Genomic DNA, 22,037 nt, shown 5'->3' with positions numbered 1-22,037 from the left:
CCTTCTAGAATTTACTGTGGTTGTGGATTAAGACTGTAGTGCATGACTTTAACCTTTTACAAAGAACCCATAACATTTACTGCAATTCCAATTCTCTGTCAAGGAGGGCGGGGCGTGTCTTGGAGCCGAATGGAGGCTTTTGACAAGCATATTCAATAAAAGGGTACAGTGTACCTACTACCGGATTTCCTTTCGTTACGAAGCGTTGCATTCAATTGTAGCCGTTGGTGACGCGTGTAAACTGAAATGTACATTTACAATTAATTTGAATGTGGCACTTTGTCGCGTTTTTTTTTTATGTCAAAAGGAGGTGAAAAAAGGATACACTTATAATTAGTTTAAACTGTATATAAATTTATTCACTCTGCAGCAGCCCTCTTCCACAACATCGTTTTTTTCCGAGTAGTTTTAATTGAAGGCTTTCCCTTTTGGGCAGGTTAAACTTCATCAATGGGAAAAAGAGAAATTAGATTGAAAACAAAAAACGGAGTGTGTATTTCGGGTAATCGTTCCGAGACTTGTTTTCATCCTGATTAAATAACTTCTAGACTAGCTTATAATTATCACTTTTCTAATGTAAACTTATATCGTGTTAGTTAATAATAAATTACTAGGTCTCCATTACTTTGTCGTTTCCATGTCCAATCCTGACAAACAATGGAAGAAAATCCAAATGTCATGACATGAATATTCGTCCTGCACCATGAAAAATCGTCATCGCAGTCCAAGAAGCCACGAGATATTGCAGATATTGAGCAGTTTGTTTGTTTTTCCATCAAACCCCGCAGCTCGGTCTATAACATTGAATCCGCTCTTTCATGTTACACTTACCAATTTGTTCGCTGTAACTTTACACATGTTAGAAGAGATTTCAAGGCTTGTTTTATTGTAATGAAAAATAAAGGTTCAGAAGTGTCTTGTAGCCAAGGGTGTTTTTCCCCTTTTGTTGAGGATACAATTTAAAAAACGAAATACAGTGGACACATCTGCGCACGCAGAATCTAGGGTGAATTTCCATTGTTTGGAAATGAAGAATGGGGATGGGTATGTGGCATGCAAAACAGGTGGACAGGTTCAGAATCTACAGTCTGTCATTTGGGTGAGGTATTCACGTTGGCTAGCAGGTGAATACAATCCAGCTTGTAAGAATTCATGTATGTGTTTGTGAATCTACACTTTTACAGTATTAATCAGATTCCGACGGGAAGGATAAGTCTGGCGTATTACAAGACATTTTGATTTTTTCGCCGCCTTGCACCTGTCGTAGGCATTCTGATGTCAAGACAGTGGCCACGCACACACGGTCAAGCTGTCTGCGAGGTTGGTTATTACAACGGGCTGTGTTGGCATCGTGTTCTCGTCTTTGCACGGAGCTGCCATCATCATGATGGCGGTATATGGAGAAGGCTACCTTCGACTGAAAAAGAAGCCCCAATATACCCCCAATTCGTAAGGTAAGGCCAATATGAGTATAGGGAACTAAAATCCTAGACAGGAGCAATTGCTTATAAAATGTTTTGTTTTTTCTTTTAATTGGGGACTTCATTCATTAATCAAATACCTACACCAGTCCTGAACAGTTTCTTTGATATTTGCAATATACACCAATTAAAATAATACTTTTCACGTATTCTTCTTTAGAACAATTTCTACTCTCAGGGGAATAAGGAAATAAAGAGAACTGACTGAGTCTGTGTCAGACTACACCAAAACTTCCCAACCCAAGTCTATTGTATTTTTTGATTCATTGAGCAGGTTTCTTGGTTTATGAAAATAGACCTTTTTCATGCTCGGAAGATTGAGAGAGCCTAATAGACGGCACATCTTGGAATCTGCTCAAAAGGAATCTTCGTTTGTATTTCTTTTCTGTTAATCACCTGAAACAAAGTGAAATACAGTAAAATAATAAAAATATATACACACACACACACATATATATGAAGAGTTTGTTTGCAAAAACCGATAAATCCTTATTTGCCAAACGGAGATATTTGCGATTAAAGGTCAAGAAAAATAAAGAGAATAACAAGAAAATTTTTGCTTCTTTTGACCATAACTTCAAAAATATACCTTTATATGTAGTGGCCAATATATCATTTAAAAGGTATTATTTTGTACTTTATGACAGAGATCGTACTTCAAAATCTTCAAAAATGGGTTTTGCAAACAAACCCTTCATATAACTGTAGACAATAATGAGGGCAGAAGATGTTGCAGGATGCCGGCTGGGTGGATTAAAAGCTTTCGACCTTCGGTCTTCCTTCAGCTTTGTTGTCTGTTTATATGGAAAGAAATAGATGCTTTGAGCATAACAGATCATATTATGGAGTATTGAACATAATACATTGAATACGATTTCAACATAAGTTAATTATAGTTTCAGCATACTTGGCAACATATTTATCAGTTGTAAATCATTACATAATGTATAACTAAGTATGTATCGTGTTATAATGGGTGTATATTGCATACAGGCATATCATACAATAAAAAAAAAAGATTAACGCATACCATAACTAAACTTCATAATGTAGTTACCTGCTAAGCAGGTGTGTGTGTGTGTGTGTGTGTGTGTGTGTGAGTGTTTCTTGAGTTGTCGACTTGTCATCAGCTCGGCCTTCATCAGAATCCACCAACAGAACTATTATACTTTCTAAATTGCATGATATATAATGTGAAGTGGCTCGGCTTCTCATGTGATGGGTGGTGCTGCATTTCGAGTATAGTTGTGATTGGAGAGGAAGAAGGGCGCGGCCAGCAGACATTGCAACTTCATTTATTAACAAGCTTGCGACCCATTTACATGTCTTCTTCGGGGTTTGTAACGCAAACAAAACAACCAATTTCCAAATACTTGAACGGAATCAGGTAAAAGGTATCATATTCACAGCTGTCATTAAGGACTGACCGGATTGTAGTTTTATAAAATGTCAGTAATAAAATGAAAGTAGATGACAGTAGAATTCGACCCCTGACCCAACTGCTTCAGACACTTAGAAAAGGACTTTATTTAATTCCTTCATAACAATGGTTCGTTTATAATCAATTTAACATAAACATCATAACTATTTTGAATATTTTGAAGTTCACTTTCAAGTTATTATTAAATGGATGTGTACAGCTCTCTTCCTATCATTCAATGAGATATGAACAAATGGCGTCTTCTTTTCTGTCTTTTGCTAATTAAATTACGTCATCCCTGTCGGTGATAACCGACATAGTCTTCAGTTCATATAGGAGAATTCCATTCGTCTGATTTTGCATATTATTCCACATCATTGTGTGTCCACAGTAAAACGATTTAATCCTTTATAAAAATCATTCCAGTAATTGCCTATTGTCTGATGTAAATTTCTATGAGCTACAGTCGATTGATTTTTGTAATCTTGAATATTTTGTAATTATTGTTGTGTAATTATTTTTGTATTTGAAATATCGCATCAATAACGTGACTTGCAACACAACGCATGTCGTCAATTCACTTGTCTATTTAACTAAATTTATTAGAGTGCCTTCTTTCATTCAGTCTTATGCTTCAAGGCCTAAGATTTACATTGTCCGTCAAAAAATGTCAAAGTCGATAGTGCATGGAACTCTATTATTTACCTACATAAAAACAGTAACAATTAACGTCTCAATAACTCTACCTGACTGTTTAGTGAAAAACAAAATTAGTTCACAACTGATTGAATCCATTTCTTTTCGATGAGTAGGGTTGGGTATGTCTTACGATAATCCATGTAGGTGGTTCAGGGGTGCCTTCAGCCTTCAAATTGAATCACCGGGTGTACTTTACGTAGTAACTTTTAGTACCGTTTTCCCCTGTGAAGCTTGCTTTGTGTGTTGCGTATCTTGCGTTGAACGACGTTGACGTGAGGCCTCTACGAGATGTAGACTTTCTCGTCGCTAGAGGTCGCTATCTTAACTTCATAATACATGACGTTCATGGCCGTGCATTTGTCAGGGATCGCGTAATCCTTTCTGCAGTTAGCAGTCCTCCGAGTCCTTGGCTTGTCCTGGACGAGTGTGTTGATTTTAGGATACACTCGGTTTGCAGTTCACCATGAGTAGTGTTCTTAGAAGGACTGTTCGAATGACGGGAGAAGTCGGATAAGAGGTCAAAAATTGACAGTATTTTTTCTGGAGTGTGTGTACTCCTGAAAAGGACTGTGAACCGAAGAGGTAGAAGAGCTTAGGATAGAGTATATCCTATGTACTATACCATGCACTCGCCATCCTTCAAAAATCATCTGTGTTGATTTTGTTGTTGTTGTGCGCCATGCATTGTCATGGTATTCGTGCTGTCCATGCGGGTGTAGCTGACCTTTAGGGTCGACAGTGTTCCTGTTGCACATCTTGTGAAGTTGATGTTCTTTTGGGAAGCGGACTTAATCAACGAGAAGCCATAAGTTCTTCCAATGTTTGTTCTGACATGTTTGCTGCATGGAGGATTTACCGTATCCCTTTATGCTATGTTTCGTCCAAACCAAAACAGACTATACACGAGAACGCACTTTACCAGGGTGGACCCCTACCCAAAATGACATACACACCCGGAAATACCAGCAGCTGCAATAAAGAAAGCAACACAAAAGGTTTGGCTGGGTTTTATTGGCCTTGCTAGCTACACGCCCTATCAAAGGTGACTGGGTAGATCGGCTCGGTGGGCGTTGTCGGATTTGCTTTGACTGCAGGTACAAATAAGTTCAGTGAGACAGCTGCCCGACTCCTGGCCAGGGAGGGGCATGTCCACGAAACGGCCGAGTGGTCTTCCCCGCTCCACACTGACATGATGTCGGAAGCCAAAGTGCAGGGTAAATCACATGTTCCTTTAGTACAAAAATCTCCTGCACGAGTCACGACTCCTCCATGTATATAGCATTGACTCTCCTCCAGCGATGGATGATGTAGCATTGGTGATGCAAGCATTGGTTGAGTCATCAGTCGACAGTGAGAAAATCACCGATTTAAAAGTGAATGTTGACTTGCTTGCAACGTTGAGGGCGCTAGTATATTTTTCTTTCCACAAAGAAAAAAGAAATTTTATTTACTTAACATTCCTGTACAAAGAAAATGTCACATGATACATCACACAAGTAATACAATTTGATGGGCAGCTACAAAATAAAGTCCAAATAACAATGAATACAATACCACTTAATATTTTATTAAAATATATTTTTCAGACATATTTACATTTATGATCGACTTTCTTTGCTTGCTTTAAAAATTGAGAAATTGGCGAAAATGTAATGATTTGTTTCTATTTCTGACAGATTGTAAAGTACTTTGCATACGTATAAACAACATCGTAACAATTTGGGTTTTCTGGAGAACAAGGTATAACATTACTTCTAGTAATTTGAGTTTGAAGCTGTAATACAATTACCTGTATTTGAGATAAAAGTCGTGGTATAACATTGCATTATTATTGCATCACAGCGTTAGTGTAGTCGGTACATGCAAGCGGAAAGCTCGAGGTTTAGTGATCCAACGTGCGTCAAAATTATGGAATTATGGAAAGTGACGGTTCAGACCTCGACGTCCTATAAATTACACACGGTGATCACTGTTAAACGAAAACGTATGCCTTCGTACACGCTTAATATAGATTATCGTGTTTCTGAACTTTAACGGTTGGGATGTACTGGAAATCCTTGCAGCATTGATTTCGGGCCTATTTCGATGTACGAGAGTACAGAGAAGTTACTGGAATAAGGGCTGGAGTTGATTTTAGGGTATGCTAAAGTAATGTGATAGTAGGTCATCAAAGATGGATTCGTAGAATATTTCATTAAAGTTGTAATTCCGAAAGAGTGTTACAATATCAAAAGAGACAGTTCCATGTATCACTTGTAATATTTAAGGATCATCATAAAGGTAACGTTATCACCGATATCTATAATTTGTACTCTTTTTCATTTCTTTTCTAGGTTTCTTGCATCGAGAAACTTAATTGCTACTGGAGGTCTAAGAAGAAAGCGCCAGTATTTGGTAAGAAAGCAAGAAGCGAGTAGTAACGGTTTCATAGAATACCACATTACATTGAGTATACTAATGATAATTACTATTAAAGCATGTATAATGAACGAGGAGAAAGAGTGGCGTGAATAATATCAGTCCAGTGAACACAATTAAGCCATGTACCAGCAACTGTAGGCACAAATTGCTGAGACACTATAAAGATGTGTAAACTTGTGAATAGTAACCTGTGGTTTTATAGCGGATACATATGCTGCCAAGATGGCTGCCACGGGAAGTTCAACGATTACGTTAACATAACCTCGGATTGGAAACTCTATTTTAGAAAGTATACATACATGTTTCTTTATCTTTTCTTGCTCGATTTTGTTGTTCTGCTATAGCATGTCATTCTTTCGGCGTCCTGTCTTTTGGAAACTGTTCACGAATTGAATAACATTGATTTGATAAAGAACTGTAGTGACTATTTTATTGATGTCGGAAGCAAAGCTCATAATGTACTACACAATAACTCGCCTTTTCAGCCTAACAGTGTGCAGTATACAATTCTCGAATGAAGCTGTTCCCTTTGTCTCATTTGGTTTTCCCTTTCCCCTTTCTTGATGGGGATATGTGTGTCTGTGTGTGTGTGTGCGTGCGTGTAATACATTGGACCGAATTCACGAAGGTGGTACTTTAATGAAATGGTTTAAACCATGGAGCGCCAAGAGTCGCATGGAATATTTCGTTACGAAATCAGTCATTTCGTTGAAGAAATGATTATTTTATCACGAAATGACATTTTGTAACAAGATGAACATTTCATCCACGAAATGATAATTTCGTTAACGAAACGGTTATTTTGTCGACGAAATTGCCAATTTCGTATGCACGAAATATTCCGTGCTACACTTGGCGCTCCATGGTTTTTGTTCATGGGTTAAAACATGGTTTCATTTGTACCACCTTCGTGAATTGAATTCGGGCCATTGTGTTTTAATGCATTTACGAATAACTTGTAATTACAATGGCAAAGGGTGCTAAAGGAAATGTATACATGTAGGCCTATGTATTATTGTTATTATTATTATTATTATTATTACTATTACTATAGTTATCAATCATCATTATTATCGTACCCTGTCAATAGGTAAACAGAAAGTCCAAAGTAGGATCTGAAGAATCGTCCAACCATCCTGGTTGTGGAATCGGCATATCCAGCTTTACTGCTTACGCGATGACTTTCTGCTAGACGACACTAAAGCTTTACAAGGTGGTCAGAGCCGACCAGCAGGAGCATGGAGCAGCGCAGGCCGTCAGACAGTTGATGCCTCAAGAGACACGGCGAACCCACGGCACACGGGTTGCTGGTCACTTTGGAGGGGGAGAGCTGATACGTATGTAGAACCCGTCCACAGGGCAGTTAGAGTTCGGGCATAGGAGGACCGTCACGCAGAAGCAGGGGTAGGTCCGGTACCAAGTTGATTAGGACGTGCTAGTTCCCGTGCGGTGAACACATGTTTTAGGGCAAATTATTTTATGTATAGGGCCCCATTTTTTCTCTCTTTCTCTTTCTGTAAAACAACAACAGGTGAACACATCCGATTACCACTAGGTGTTTTATCCTCTGCTGTGCTTAATAATAATAATAATAATAGCTGGTTTTTATATAGCGCATTTCACACACTTCAGGGTTTCAATGCGCTTTACAGACTATTATTACCCCGGTCACTGGATACATTATCAACCAGCACTAACAGTGCTCATTCTCCACTCCCTGGGGAGCATTCCAGCCAGTCGCAGCCATTTTTTACAGGCGCGCACATGCTTATCAACCAACATAAGCTTTCTCATCCTACCGGGTACACATTTATACTCCTGGGTGGAGAGCAGCAATGTGGATAAAGTGCCTTGCTGAAGGGCAAACGTGTCGGGCTTGGCATGGGCTCGAACCCACGAACCATACCACGCTCATGTCGTTCACAGACGAGCGCTCTTATCAACTCAGCCACGACACCTCCACATGTGTATCACTTTGAAAAATAACTTCAGTGTTCTTTTTATACATATTTCAAGAAACGTTTGGACGTTTGATATGCATGGATATTGTTGATTTGCTTTGCTGATTTGCGGAAACAGTATGATGGGATGTAATATGATATGATATCCGGGTTTTTTTTTTTCATCAAAATGGCGATTTGATGATTATAGATTGACATGAAAAGGGATGGATGTCTGGTTGGTAATTTTTCAATATTTTAGTCGGGGGAAGGGGGTACCGTGTACGTGTGGATGATTAATAATACCATTTTCAGATGTCTTTTTCTTGTAACTGTGAGGGGATATCCAGTGTACTCTTAAGCCAAACACCATTAGAAAACCATTTAATTTAACTACCACTTACACTTTTGTACAATTATTAAATCCACAACGGTTATGGTGAAGCTAGTTATCCCATGTGTGGTTATAATACAAGGTACAAACGACATGTTTTGTTTTTCCTGATGAATTAAAATTCAAGAGTAAAACTGCGCCTAGAATGAAATGTTACTGATGAGGGTAAGCTTTTCTTCTTTTTTTTCTTTTTTTTTTAGTTTTATACCCATCTGGAAAGATATCTACAAAGCATAGTCATATTCAGCTGCAGTAGCTTGTCTTCCACGAGGTCAGGTAACTTTTTTTTTTCTTCTTATTAAAGGCGGGACCACAACACCGGATTGAACACTCTGCTTCGACATAGGTACTGGCTTACAAGCAATTCTGTTCTAGCAGGCCTGCGCTATACCCGTGACTTTTTAAATTACCTTATGAGGGTAGCGAATGAGGAATGCTTCAAACGGTCCCCTTGTCTCTCCAACAGTACATTGGTAGCATCTTACCGTGAATCCCTCTGAGTTTTCTTAATCTAATCCTGAAGTGCCTTGCAGCTCTATATCGTTCCATGCTTCATGATTGTAATTAATTTTATTCACTCATTAACGTTTGCTTTAAAATTCCAGGGCAAGCATGTTTGATTTGACTACTTCTTTAAAATGGCACAGTATACCTGCTGACAGAATGATATGAGATGGTTAAGTTTGGACGAAATGTAACGTTTCACTTTAGTCACTTCATTTGGAATGAAACTGCTATTGCAATAAGACATCTGAATGCAGATGTATTTCCCAATGAGTACAGCACTAAAAAGGAAGGTATGAACTGAATCAAAAAGAGGCTGCGACTCTGATGAAAGTACCAAATCAAAGGTGTTTGAAATACAGGGGACTCCTAAAACAACTGAGGGCTTGCATTTTGCAGTCTTGACCTCATACCAACTTAAATTTTTGATTGAATACTGTTCAGATCTAACTGTAGTTCGTGCTGGAGGAAAGGGATAGTATCAAGAGACATCATGTGCAATTATTGTTCATGTACACAAGATACACCTGCATAAGACATTGTCCAGTAGTTTATGCACAGTCGCTGTCACAGACAGTTTGTACAATTTATGTGCTTGCATTAATGAGTAAAAGAAAACATTTCAAGCATCAATGTTCATGTTACTTCAACATGTCGGCATATTGATTAGTGACAAAATAATCAACACATTCAATTATACAATGTGTACTTTGCAATGGCAAGTCGGTGCACGTAAGATCTTGTACATGTAGTGAGTTTGTCTGTCCTGGGCGAACATTGGTTCTTGTATGGTACGACTTAAAGCACACGGGATGGAGAGGCACGTTGCACTTTCGACACATGTATCTGGTCTCCGGTCGAGGGATACGCTCTCCCAGCAACCTTCGCCTTACAGATGATGCAGGCTTACATACAACACACGGACGTGTCGGATCGTTCGTATTGTTAGTGAGAGGAACATAAACCGGCTAATGTTGGGATTGTGAATACTCCAGTCGAAACAAATTTTCATTGTCGATTTTTCCTCCCAGCTCGAGATGGTTTTGGTCTGTCCTGGCTATGCAAGTCTCCATGGGCGACCATTTCATCAATGAGATCTACAACAAATGTCAAATGATCAGCCCTCTTATCGACCAGATGGCAGTACACAATATAAGCATTCGTTACAGCAATGTCATTCAAATGAAAAATCAACTTCTTATACCATTTCAATGATTTCCGCATATCGGCATACTGTTTAGTAAGAAAGTCTGAAAAATCCACTCCTCCCATGTAGCTGCTGTAGTCCAACACAATGTCCGGTTTTTGAATAGGCTCTCCTGTCACACGATCCCTCTTATACGTGTCGCTGAAACTGCTGGAGTTGATGGTAGTCAGCATTGTCACCTCTCGTTTATCATGCCACAATATTACAAGCAGTTCTTTACATCGCTTAAAAATGGCTGTCCTCGTTTCAACTTTCTGTTTGGTTTTAGATAATAATAATAATAATAAGTACAGCATTTGTAATGCGCCTTCGATCTAGTATCCTATTCTGAGGCGCAGAGGGACATAATTATAAAAATTACAAAAAATTAAAATTATAAATTATATAGATCCTTAGGTATTCCTTTCCTGTTAATTCTTAAAGTGCCACATGCATGGGTCTTGCGTTTGAATAGTTCTGTGAAAAGGCCTGGACTCGTGTACCAATTGTCCATGAATAACCCGTACCCTTTGTCAAGCAGGCTACTCACCATAGATAGGACCAACTGGATGATGCCTTCACTGTTCTTGCCTGTGTACAGACAAAAGTTTCAGGTATATCCTGATGGCTCACAAATCTTGCATGCTTTCATTCCGTATTTCGCTGGTTTTCGTGGATTGTATATCTTGAAGCTCAATCGTCCACAGAATCTTATGAGGGCTTCGCCTATTGCGACGACACGCCAAGGAGTAAACACAGTGCTGAAAGCCTTGGTGACAGCATCGTAGAATGGCCGGAGCTTGAAGAGAGGATCATAGTTGGGGTCATCACGTTCTTTGGCCTCATCATTGCTGTTGAAATGAAGAAAGCGGAGGAGAAGCTGAAAGCGATCTCTGGTCATGGTTGGGCCAAAGAAAGGAGTCTGGATCGATTGCCTTGTTGTCCAGTAGAGTTGGATTAGGAGCTTCCCGACGACTCCCATGAGCATGCACAGAGCCCAGAAGATGATCAGTTCTCCTACAATGAAAAAGGAAATAATAGGAAAATTGAAAATCTCTACGGAATTTTCGAATATCAGTTATCATGTCATAAGCAAATGTTTTCAGAGTATTCCTTATACATATTATACTTTATTTTGGTTTTATATGGCATTGATAACCAGTTGTGAAGAAAAAAAATATCCAAAAACGCACCATATTATGCACTAAAGCTTCAATCCAGATTAAAATTCGTCCATGAAATCCTAAAGTTCTTATTTATTTTGTAGAGCAATACTGGAGGGGAGACGCTGTCAAACGCCTTAGCAAAGTCCAGAAAGATTGCGGTTGCGTTATGTTTCTTTTAACCAAGAGATTTGTGTGCGTCGCTTTCTAAGCGTGATAAGTTATCTTATGCTTGTATGCCTTGTTTCCATAAACCGGACTATATGGGCGTAATCATGTTTCTATTAAATGCCCACACCGTTCTCTTAATAATAATCATTTCCATCAGCTTTGGTATGAACGTTGTTAATGATATTGGTCGATATAATGTGAGACGTTTATCTTTACCGGGTTTGAGTATTGGTACAATAATGGAATGTGTCCATGTTGCAGGTAAGATACCGGTTTCCCAAATATCATTTACTGTAGCAAGCAACTTCTTCTTATAGTTACTTCATTGTTAGGTTTTCTATGAGCGGTTTGCGTAAACCGTCTGCTCTGGGAGAGGGCACTAATTACTTAGGGGTCATTTGAAGCTGAGATAGCTGCTTCAAATTCTTGAATATTCAACGATTCTTTTAAAAGAGACGTGTCAATGTGAAGATCTTCTTTGTCAGGAGTAGTATCGTGAAGGTGTTCTGACGTATCTGGCTGATTGTGGTGAAATTGCGAAGCTAAGGCATCAGCCCTGGCTTTACCATCTTGACGAAATTGTGTTATCGATATCTAAAAGAGGAATTTGCTTAGTAAAGCTTGCTGCCGTCGTGCTTATTGTGCTCACCATTCTCCATATCTATAGTCAAATTGGTTTAATTTCGAGCAGAACTTAATAAAGTGGTTGTGTTTAGCAGCTTTGATATTTTTTTTTTCCGGGCGATGGTTGCATTGAGTTTATACGTTAATAGATAAGTATAGGGATATGATCTTTGGAAAATACGTTTTGCTTTGTTGCGATCTTTTACTGCAAGCAGCTACAGAGCATTCTGCCGTCCACCAAGATGTTGAGGGGCGAGAGGAAGTAATTTTAGTTGGAATGGCCGTCTTGGCAGCATCTAGGATGGATGTGAAAAACTTCTTATACCACAGAAGTTTATTTGATGTTACTTGGGGATCATCAGTGTTATCCTCTAGTTGGTCTTTTATGTATTTGCCAAGTTGCTTTCATAAAAGCAAATGGCTTGAAAGCGTCGTTAGAGAGTGAGACAGAATTTGGATCGAGATTCACTTAATACATCCGAAGTTGAGTATTGATGATATAATGAAAGCTTCAATGAATGTGGAGTAGTCTGCCAAGAACATCGGCTTGAAAGTGAATGTGATATTAATGTTATGTCAATTGCTGACGAATTTCCTGTAGATATGTCGAAATATAAAATCTAGTGGGTGAGCAATCATTCATGACAATATTTTTGTCTTCCACAAAGGTCTGTATAATACGTCCATTTTTAGATGTTGACTTAGAACCCCATAGAGTATTGTGGGCATTAAAGTGAAAGAATATAACAACATTTTCTAAACAATTATCTAACATAGATTCTAGGTCGTGTAAGTAATAGTGCGTGGACTATAGTAATTCAATAATGAGAAGCAAAAAGACCCAAAGGAAGTATCGATTTCCTGTAATCAAGTTCGGTGTCGATTGGAGTGATATTAAAGGTAATGCTCGACTGGACGTAGATGGCGCACCCACCTCGCCGTTTATTTTGACGGTTTCATGCAATGGGGATATGGTTTGGTATTGTAATAGAGGAGTTTCCGCCATCCCAAGTTTCTTGGATGCAAGTAAAATGCGGCCTTTTTTAGCGAGGGAGTCGATATAGTGGAGAAACTCCAGGCCGTTAGGCCTCGGGCATTCCATTGTAAAATGAGGATCGCCATAAAAAAAAGATAGAGGAAACGTGTTATTGGAGTAGAGTAGTGTGGCAGGTTACGCGTCATTTGGCAAGAACGCACTCAATTTCGGTTGGCGTGATGCTTGATTGAAGGAAAGTCTGTGCATCTTCTACAACCAATTGAAGTCTGTTACTTTTGGAGGCTTTTAGATCCAGGTTATTTATGACAAACATTACGAAAGCAATAAGCTGTTCATGTGAAAGTTGAGCTGGGGGTTGGTTTTATCTGCTTGTGTTTCTTCAGAAACTCACTGTTTCTACTTGTGTGGATATATCGACCATTTTGGGTTTGGGCTCTGGTACTGAGCGTCGTTGTATTTGTGTTTGAGGGAGCTGTTCTAGTGGCGGCGGTGATGTGTGTTGGTCAGAAGTAGTCGGGGATCTGTGTACGTCAGGTTCTAAACGTAGATTTTCCAATGTGTGTGTTTGTGACTGTTTTTTTTTTAATCATTATTACTACTATGATTAACCTGGACTGTATTTGTCTTTCTCTTTGTAGTCATCCTTTCCGCTAATTGTGGAAAAAAATGTGTTCGTGAAATTGGTTGTTATGGTGATGTGAGATGTTTGTCGTTTCCATGTTTGGGTATTGCCACTATAAACATGCTTCCAGGTTTCGGGTAAAATACCCGTACGATGTCCAAGCATCATTTATTGTATCACAAGATTTTTTTTTTATTTCTTTGTTAGATTTTTCCACGAGGGTTCGGCGTATACTACTGTCTGCCTCAGGGAATGAATTTTTTGAAGGTGACATCGCAGATAAAAGGTCCATAAGAATAAAAAATAATTATAAAAAGCGATGTATTTAGTGTGGGAAGGATTTCCAGTGTATCTGGCTGATTGTTGGGTAGTTAAATAGCTAGAGCATTAAAAGAAATCTTTGTCATCATGACATATAGTATCATTATTCATTTGTAACGCACGGAATTGTTTCGGATTATGATTTTGCTCTTGTACTACTTTATACTGTGAGTACCATGTCCACAATTATGGAGCAGAATTGTAAAAAGCAATTGTTTAGCAGTTCTAATTGTTCTTCGGGCGATCTCTGCTTTAGATTAAAATAGTGATGAAGCCGCAGAAGCACGTGATCTTTCAAAGATACGTCTTGGTAGGAATTTCTTGAGAGTCGGCATAGTTGCATTAGAGGGAGTGGTTGTATCGTTTCGGGTTCTGTTTATACGGTGGACAGCCGTAACACCTAATTGTCTTTCAATGAATCTAGGAGATCTGATTCGGTGACGTCAGTCGGTACCCCGGTTATTACCCCTCTCGCTGTCGGAAAAGGGGTAGGTCTTACATTTCTATTTCTCTTGCGGTATGTCAGTAGTTCCTATCTTGACTTTTTTAGCTTTGCCTTCGATTGCCGCTTATATACTGTCTTAGATGTCGTAATTTCGTCTGCGGAATTGGATTGTATTTCTTCGAGGTGGTGTGATGAATCCTCTGAATTTGAGGAGATGCGTCTTACGCGGATGGCTTGGCTTGATGTGATACTCTTGAATGTGGTTAGAGTGAGATCAAGATGGAAGTAGATACACGTATGGGTCATTTGGCTCGGTGAATATTTCGGTGTGGAGATGGCCATTGTCAAGGTCAAATTCTAGGCTTACATAACCCATGGAAGTGTACTTACTCTACAGATATATACATATATTTACAATGGCCAAATAGATGGCATTAATGGCATAGAGGCGGTGCCCGTTGGCGAAGGTCTCCGCCAGCAGGGTCGGCAGAGCCACCCCACTAATGTCCGCCACCACCTGGCCCACATCACCGACAAAGAGTGGGGATGGGATTTTGGATGGGCTTTCAGGTGGGGCGAGTCCGTCTCCAGCAACAAGCGGTTGCTGGGGATGACTCGCACAACCTCCTGCTGGACATACCCAAAGGTCCGGGCCAGGCCGGTTATCCCAAAATAGGCATTTGGGAAAGTCCGGCAGCAGTCCCGGACGAGGGCAACATTCCCACCGAAACAGTGGAGATGTATCCTCTGGAACGGCTGGAATCTCTGCCTAAGCAGGCGGAGAGCAAGCCGGTGGGGCACCGTGCTGCAGATGTCAGCAGCACTACCCCGGAGGTGCATCACAAGGACGGACCCAAGGACTGGTTCCCAGGGCGAGGATCCTTTTAAAAAAGGTCCTCCTGAGTCACCATCAGGTTCCTGGGTACTGACAAGTCAAAGCCCAGTTCGCTCACTGCAACAACCCGAGGGTGTTGCAAGTGGCAAACAAAGGATTCCCACTGACCGGTGGTGAACTTTGTTGCCTTCTTTGGGTGGATCCCCACCGCCACCTTGTATTTGAGGGCCTGATGGAAGTGGCCCTCAAATCCCGTCTCGGCGAACTTCTCCGGGTCGCAGAAGTTCACCACTGCCCCGACAAGTCAGATCGGTTACACTAAGCCTTCTCTTGAGAGGGGCCGCCCTTCGCCCTTCAGCAATGCTAACGGTTTCGGGCCTGCATCGCTTCAGTGTCAACTGCGAATTCGGCAACTTCTGTGAAGATCTACTAAAACAAATACCATTCGTGAAATGAACAAGTATTCCTTCCCTAATACCTACCCAACGACTACAAAATATGTGTCTCATAAATCATTTTACATAATATCATATCAAGTCGATATTTTCGGAGGGGGATATATCCTTAGAAACGAAAGTCAGGTTGGCAACATAAGTTGGGGTGAGTTTTCTTTGTTCTTTTTTTTTTTTGTATTCGGCGTGCCTCAGTTACGCCTTGAGATGACAGTTTTGTTTGTAGATCTTTGTTTGTTTGTTCATTTCCATCTGAGAAGATGGCTGGATAGCCCATATTCAGCTACGTTAAGCTGGTCTTCCATGGGGTCTAGTTGGATGTGAGGTGGGACCACTTCACCGGGATAAACACCCTGCTCTTTGCGATGAGTAAATGAAGCTGGATCTTTTGAGGTGTTACTCTCTCATACACGGGCCTCCATTTTATGTTCAAACCGAGGGACATAGTGTTTTGCCTCTTCATAGAGGGGACGGTATGCTTACACACAACATTGCTCAGTCCAGACGCGGGTTCGAACCCAGACCGCGTGATCGTGAGGCAGACGCGATACCGACTGAGCCAACTCACCGCTTTGTCTGAGAGGTTTGCTGGAATTCGTTTCATGACGCCTTGTGTTGGGATGTTCCCCATTTTGATGATTTTCACTGCGCAACTATGACTATTGCAGAAACTGATTGATAATAGTTTTGTTTTTCACATTTTAAAACACAGTTTTTTTGGGGGATTTACCTCTTACCTCTTCCACTTTCTCTGCGATTTTTTTTTTCTAGCAACTTGGATGGGATTGCAGTGCGTTACTTGTTTTCTTTAAATCTATGCCATTAATTGCTACGTAAGGTATGAAATGGGAGCGGGATGGGTGACCGTGTGTGGAAAGAATCGCTATCAAGGTCATTTTAGGTCAATTGTACCTGCTTGCGAAGGGGGAGTTGAATGTACGGCCTTGTGGTAATACAATAATATTCTCTACAAATGGAACTGATGGATACAAGTGAAAGTGTCCATTGTTCAAAAAGAGCTGCTTTACTGTCGGGGAAACTATAAGGGGAGATGGGGTGGTACGTACAAGTTAGATTGTGTTCACTCTTCAGGCGAGAGCTGGTTGTCGGTCGTGGAGTACTTACTAAACTTTGATACTGACGCGCCGCACATGCATCTTGGAATAGTGGACCATATAGAATGTAGTGCTGCAAGGGTGAGGAGGCTATTCGCAATGAGTAATCAAGAAATGACCGTAGCTCTGTTTTAAAGGTCCTGTTTACACTTGGGAACATTTGGGAATCAAGATATGACATTTAATGCATGTGGGTAGGTCTGTTGTACCACAAAACATCCTGTCATATAAAACTTTCACGATAAAAGCCTAAATATAAGGAGATATCTGTATTTTTCTTAATAAACCGTTACTGGAGACAGTTTATTTAGTCTGGAAACATTTTTTATTATAATTATTGTTCACATTTTTATATCTAACAAAGCTTAACATCGATTCTATCGATTCCAATTTTTACGGTGGTTGTTTCTATCCCTAACTTACATTTTAGAACTATTTTGAAACACTAATGCTGGGTTTTTGTTTCATCTGCAAATGGGAAAGTATGCCTTTAAAACTGTTGAGTGATGCTGCATATACTGCTGAAGAGGGAGATAAGTCCTATCTTGGATGACACTTTAGCTGTATGAGGGCTTTCCGACGTCGACTGTCATAGTGACACAACGAAGAAAAGGATAACATATCAAATGAAAGAAATTGGTGGGGGATAATAATAATAATAATAGTTGTGAATTTGTATTGCGCAGTTTCTATGAAGCATATGCACAATACTGAACTGCGCATAACAATTACATATAATCAAAGAAAGAAAATCAAATTTACAAGGAAGTAAAACAGTCTAATTCTTAACTGAAAATCATACAATGTAGAGAAAATACAATTAAGGACTGATTATTGCATAATCATAATTCATAAAAAAATATCTGATATCTGGGAACAATGTACATGTAGATAATGCACTAAACTGTGACTATGGGATATTTTCGTTAAATATATGTGTTTTAAGGAGATTTTTGAAACTGTTGATTGATAATGTATGTCTGATTGAAGGAGAGAGGTTATTCCTAAGTTTTGGTGCAGCACTAACAAAAGCATGGTCACCTGAGGTAACTTTCGTCTTGCACCGTGGTTGACTGAGGAGCATGGTGTCATTTGAACTGCAAAGTCTGTAAAACTGGGTTGTTTTCATGGTGAGAAGTACGCTGAGATAAGAGGCAGCCAAGCCATGAATAGCTGAAGTGTGTCCGCATCTGATTTTAAAACAGCATGCCGCTTGGCTGTGGCCAAACCTTTGACATTTGAAACATCTGATGACTGGTGTATATGCATGGTGACGGGGAAATTGTCAAATCTAATGCATACGGTTCGGATCCAGGACAAAGTTCAGGGCTCGAGGCTCCTTTCGTCGCGTCGCCTCCCGCACCCTATTGGCCATCCTTGCCATGGTAGCCAGGTTTGTGTCGGCGTAGCCCAGTCCATGGTTCAGCAAGGACGTCTTCGGCGATGGCTGCCCCCAGCGGTGTGTTGGTCCCTGCTAGCCCGGGCTAGTGGCCCTTGATGGTCTGATGGATGGCAACCCTCTCTGCCTCCCCCTTGCGTGGCTCGTGGCAGTGAGGTGATTGAATGCGATAACAAAATGCCATAATTTTCATTCTAAAAATGATTTTAATCGGAGAAAATAAAAACTGTGTGCATTCTGATATTTAACTTAGGCGGACATGATGCAAATCTCTCGTTTGAAGAGGGTGCACCCCCGTAAATAATGCAAGTGTTTATCTTGGCAATCAATGACTTAAAAACCAAAGATATAAAACACCTGTTTCTTGACCCTGGCCTAATCTAAGCATCAGTCATCGCCACTGAGCCACATGGGGGGGGGGGGACCGCGAAAGGAGGAGATTGTTTTGGTTTTGGCATGGGCTATGTAGCTCCATGATGCGTGTGTGTGTACGTTTGTGTGTGTGAGTGTAGACATTCAGCGTATGCAGACAGACCATGCCTGTACTGCAGCCCACCTCCCCAACTCATCCACGGCTTGTACTTTATCCCCAACAGTGAGCATTTTTGTGTGCTTCCTTACAAAATTAGCAATGCATACTAAATATGAAGTAGTCAGTCTAGGAAAAGAACGAGAAGACTCCAAAGGCACTGTGTCACTTCACTGCATTACAGACGGTCAGTACATGTATATATTTGCATGCACGCACGTGTGTACCGGTACGGTATGTGTAGTACGGGACGGGTTACCAAAATACCGCCGGCATAACGCCATACGTTCGCGATACAAAAAAGAAGTTCTTTCACAAATTTTGTAGTTGTGTTAATATTGGACCTTTTTGTGTATGTATCGATAGCTTTTATATCTCTTAGCATAATTGTCACAGAATCCTCATAATTTTTAAACTGTACATCAACATAAAATCTATTGCCGATCGCAATGATTATCATATCAATGCGCGAGTAAGGGCATGTTGCGCATGTAGAGATGCATGCAGCTGGTGGTCGATGTATCTGTGTACGTGTACGCATGCATTACACATTGTCAGCACCGGCAAACTGGCAATGCTCTCCTTATTCCTGTATTTTCGTTACTTACGGGTCAGTTTTTTCGTTCGAAATGTAAAATGGATGACCATAGAATTTCTCAATAGAATATAAAATTGAAAACTTTAGAAAGGATAGAGAAAATTGAGTTCACTTTGAATGGTGTGCCACAGGCAGATATCCGTATCATGCTCTTACGTAATACAACAGCTGCTGTAGTCATTAAACCCTGGCTTGGCCTCCAGGTTTGTCATGCCTGAACAGAACTCTCAACTCTCAAACGAAGAATCGTTAGGGGGGTATAACACCCCAGTCAGCTTCGTTAAAATGGGGTCTCGCCTCAAACGAGGGATTGACGGCATGTAAATGCAAAATTATTTTGAAGCAGCTTTAATTTTGTCTGAAATAATATCAATCATTTGGGGTATATTCCTTCGCCACTTAAGACAACTCGCCCTCGGACCAAAGACAAAGCGCCCTCGAAAAACGAGGGCGAGTTTTCTTCAGGGCGACTTGTCTCGATGGCGAGTTGTCTGGCGGCGCAAAAGGAAGCATTGATTTGCTGCAACTCAAGTTCGGTGTTGAGTGTAATAATATGAAAGGTGATGCTCGACTGGACGTAGATGCCGTTTAATTGGACGGTTTCGTGCAATGAGGATAATGTTCCGTATACTAATAGAGGATATTTTGTCATCCCGATTTTCCTGGATGCAAATAAAATGAAGCTTTTTCAGCTAGGGAGTCGATATAGTGGAGAAACTCCCCGCTGTTTGCCGTTATAACTTCATTGTTAGGTTTTCTATGAGAGGTTTGCGTAAACCGTCTCCTCCCGGAGAGGTCACTAATTACTCGGGGGTGATTTGAAGCTGAGATAGCTGCTTCAAATTCTTGAATATTCAACGATTCTTAAAAAAAAAAAGACGTGTTATTATGAATATCTTCTTTGTCAGGAGTAGTATCGTGAAGGTGTTCTGACGTATCTGGCTGACTGTGATGAAATTGCACAGCTACGGCATCAGCCTTGGCTTTACCATCTTGACAATCTTGTGTTATTGGAATGTAACGGAGAAAATGACTTAGTACTGTTTTTCTACCGTAGTGCTTATTGTGCGCACCATTCTCCATATCTAGTCATTGGGGATGAAACGGTTTGATTTGAAGCAGAACTTAAGAAAGTAGCCGTCTTTAGCAGCTCTATTTTTTTTTTCGGGCGATGGTTGTTTTGAGTTTATATGATATAAAGATATGATCTTTGGAAAATACGTTTCGCGATCTTTTGTTGTTGCAGAGCATATGCCGTCCACCAAGGTGTTGAGGGGCGAGAGGATGTTTCCCTAGTATGCATGGCCGTCTTGTCAGCATCTAGGATGGATGTGATATTTTATACAAATATTCAATGTTTATGAGTGCGACGGTTCCGAATATTACATGAGCGTGCAAGTTTAACCGTTCTATTCAACGACGCGAAGCGGAGTTGAATAGAACGGTTAAACTTGTACCGAATGTAATATTCGGTACCGTCGCACGAATGATAAACATTGAATATTTGTTTTATACAACACATGATATCGAAATATTTAGGCATGGCCTACAGTTTAGACGAAAAATAGATTATGTTTTAACCCTAAATAGGTAGATCGAGAACTACGTATGCGAAAGCCTACGCCTAACGTTAGGCCAACTAGCGTACTGCCACTGGCTCGATCTCTGGTAGGCCCCCTAGGTCTTGAAAAAGGTCTAACTAAACCCTATATAGCTAGGTCTAGAGAGTTTGCTTACCTCTATTTAAAGCATACTGTATTTGATAACTTTCATAGTATTTGCTGCTGTATTTCACTCATGATTAGCAGTGCGCTGAGATCCTCATCAGAGACGAGAACAAAGCTCGGGTGAAAAGAGGTAGGTCTACGTAGCCATGATAACGTAGTGGCATGGCCGTGCGACTTGCGTAGGTGACCGGTGGTGGTACATGATATTGTATGGTACACATAAACGGTTGTTGCGTGCTGGCGCAGCGCAAACCCTACGGGTGCGCGTATGCATCAATGCCAGCTAGCTGTACGATACACAAGTTCAGTGTGTCCTAGGGTCTATTGCACGCCGCGGGTGGTTCGCTTGTACCGTTCAATAGTCGACTATTGCACTGCCATTGAGTGTGAGCGTTGGATAGCCGATTCCTCTGAATGTCATGTGACCAGCATTTATCCAATCAGATGGCAAGATTCCATACATGTGTTGTATAATATATATATATATATATATAACATGAATGTATATCTGATGTCACTTGGGGATCATCAGTGTTATCATCCCGTTGGTCTTTATATAATTACCAATTTGCTAAAGGGAGATGGCTTGACAGAGTCGTTAGAAAGTGAGACAGACTTAGGTCGAGATTCATTTGATACATGAAGTGGAGTATTGATGACATAGTGGTCGCTTCCTAATAAATGTGGGGTAGTCTGCCATGAGCATCGACTTGAAAGTGAAGGTGATATTAGTGTTAAGTCAATGTCTGACGAACTTCCTGTAGAAATATCAAATCTAATGTGTGAGCAATCATTCAAGACATGTCGACAATACTATTGTCTTCTACAAAAGTTTGTATAATATGTCCATGCTTAGATGTGGACTTAATATCCCATGCAGAATAGTCGGCATTAAAGTCACCGACAATAACAACATTTTCCAAACAATTGTCTAGCAATTGTCTAACATAGAGATTAGGTCGTGGAAATATATAATAGTGCATGGGTTATAATA

The 22,037-nt window shown here is 40.3% G+C and overlaps 1 protein-coding gene across 1 annotated transcript; it reads right to left on the bottom strand.

Annotated features, from left to right (window-relative positions):
• Positions 1-7,219: 7,219 nt before the first annotated feature.
• LOC140246630 (piggyBac transposable element-derived protein 4-like) lies at positions 7,220-12,038 on the bottom strand. Its single transcript, XM_072325971.1, is given in 3 exon segments — positions 7,220-7,351; positions 10,500-11,062; positions 12,029-12,038. Coding segments are annotated over 3 exon segments (705 nt in total).
• Between the last annotated feature and the right edge of the window lie 9,999 nt (positions 12,039-22,037).

This window comes from Diadema setosum, chromosome 3 (assembly GCF_964275005.1).
Source record: "Diadema setosum chromosome 3, eeDiaSeto1, whole genome shotgun sequence".
Taxonomy (NCBI): domain Eukaryota; kingdom Metazoa; phylum Echinodermata; class Echinoidea; order Diadematoida; family Diadematidae; genus Diadema; species Diadema setosum.
The sequence above is the reverse complement of the archived record's forward strand: the minus strand, read 5'-3'. Positions and strand labels throughout refer to the sequence as shown.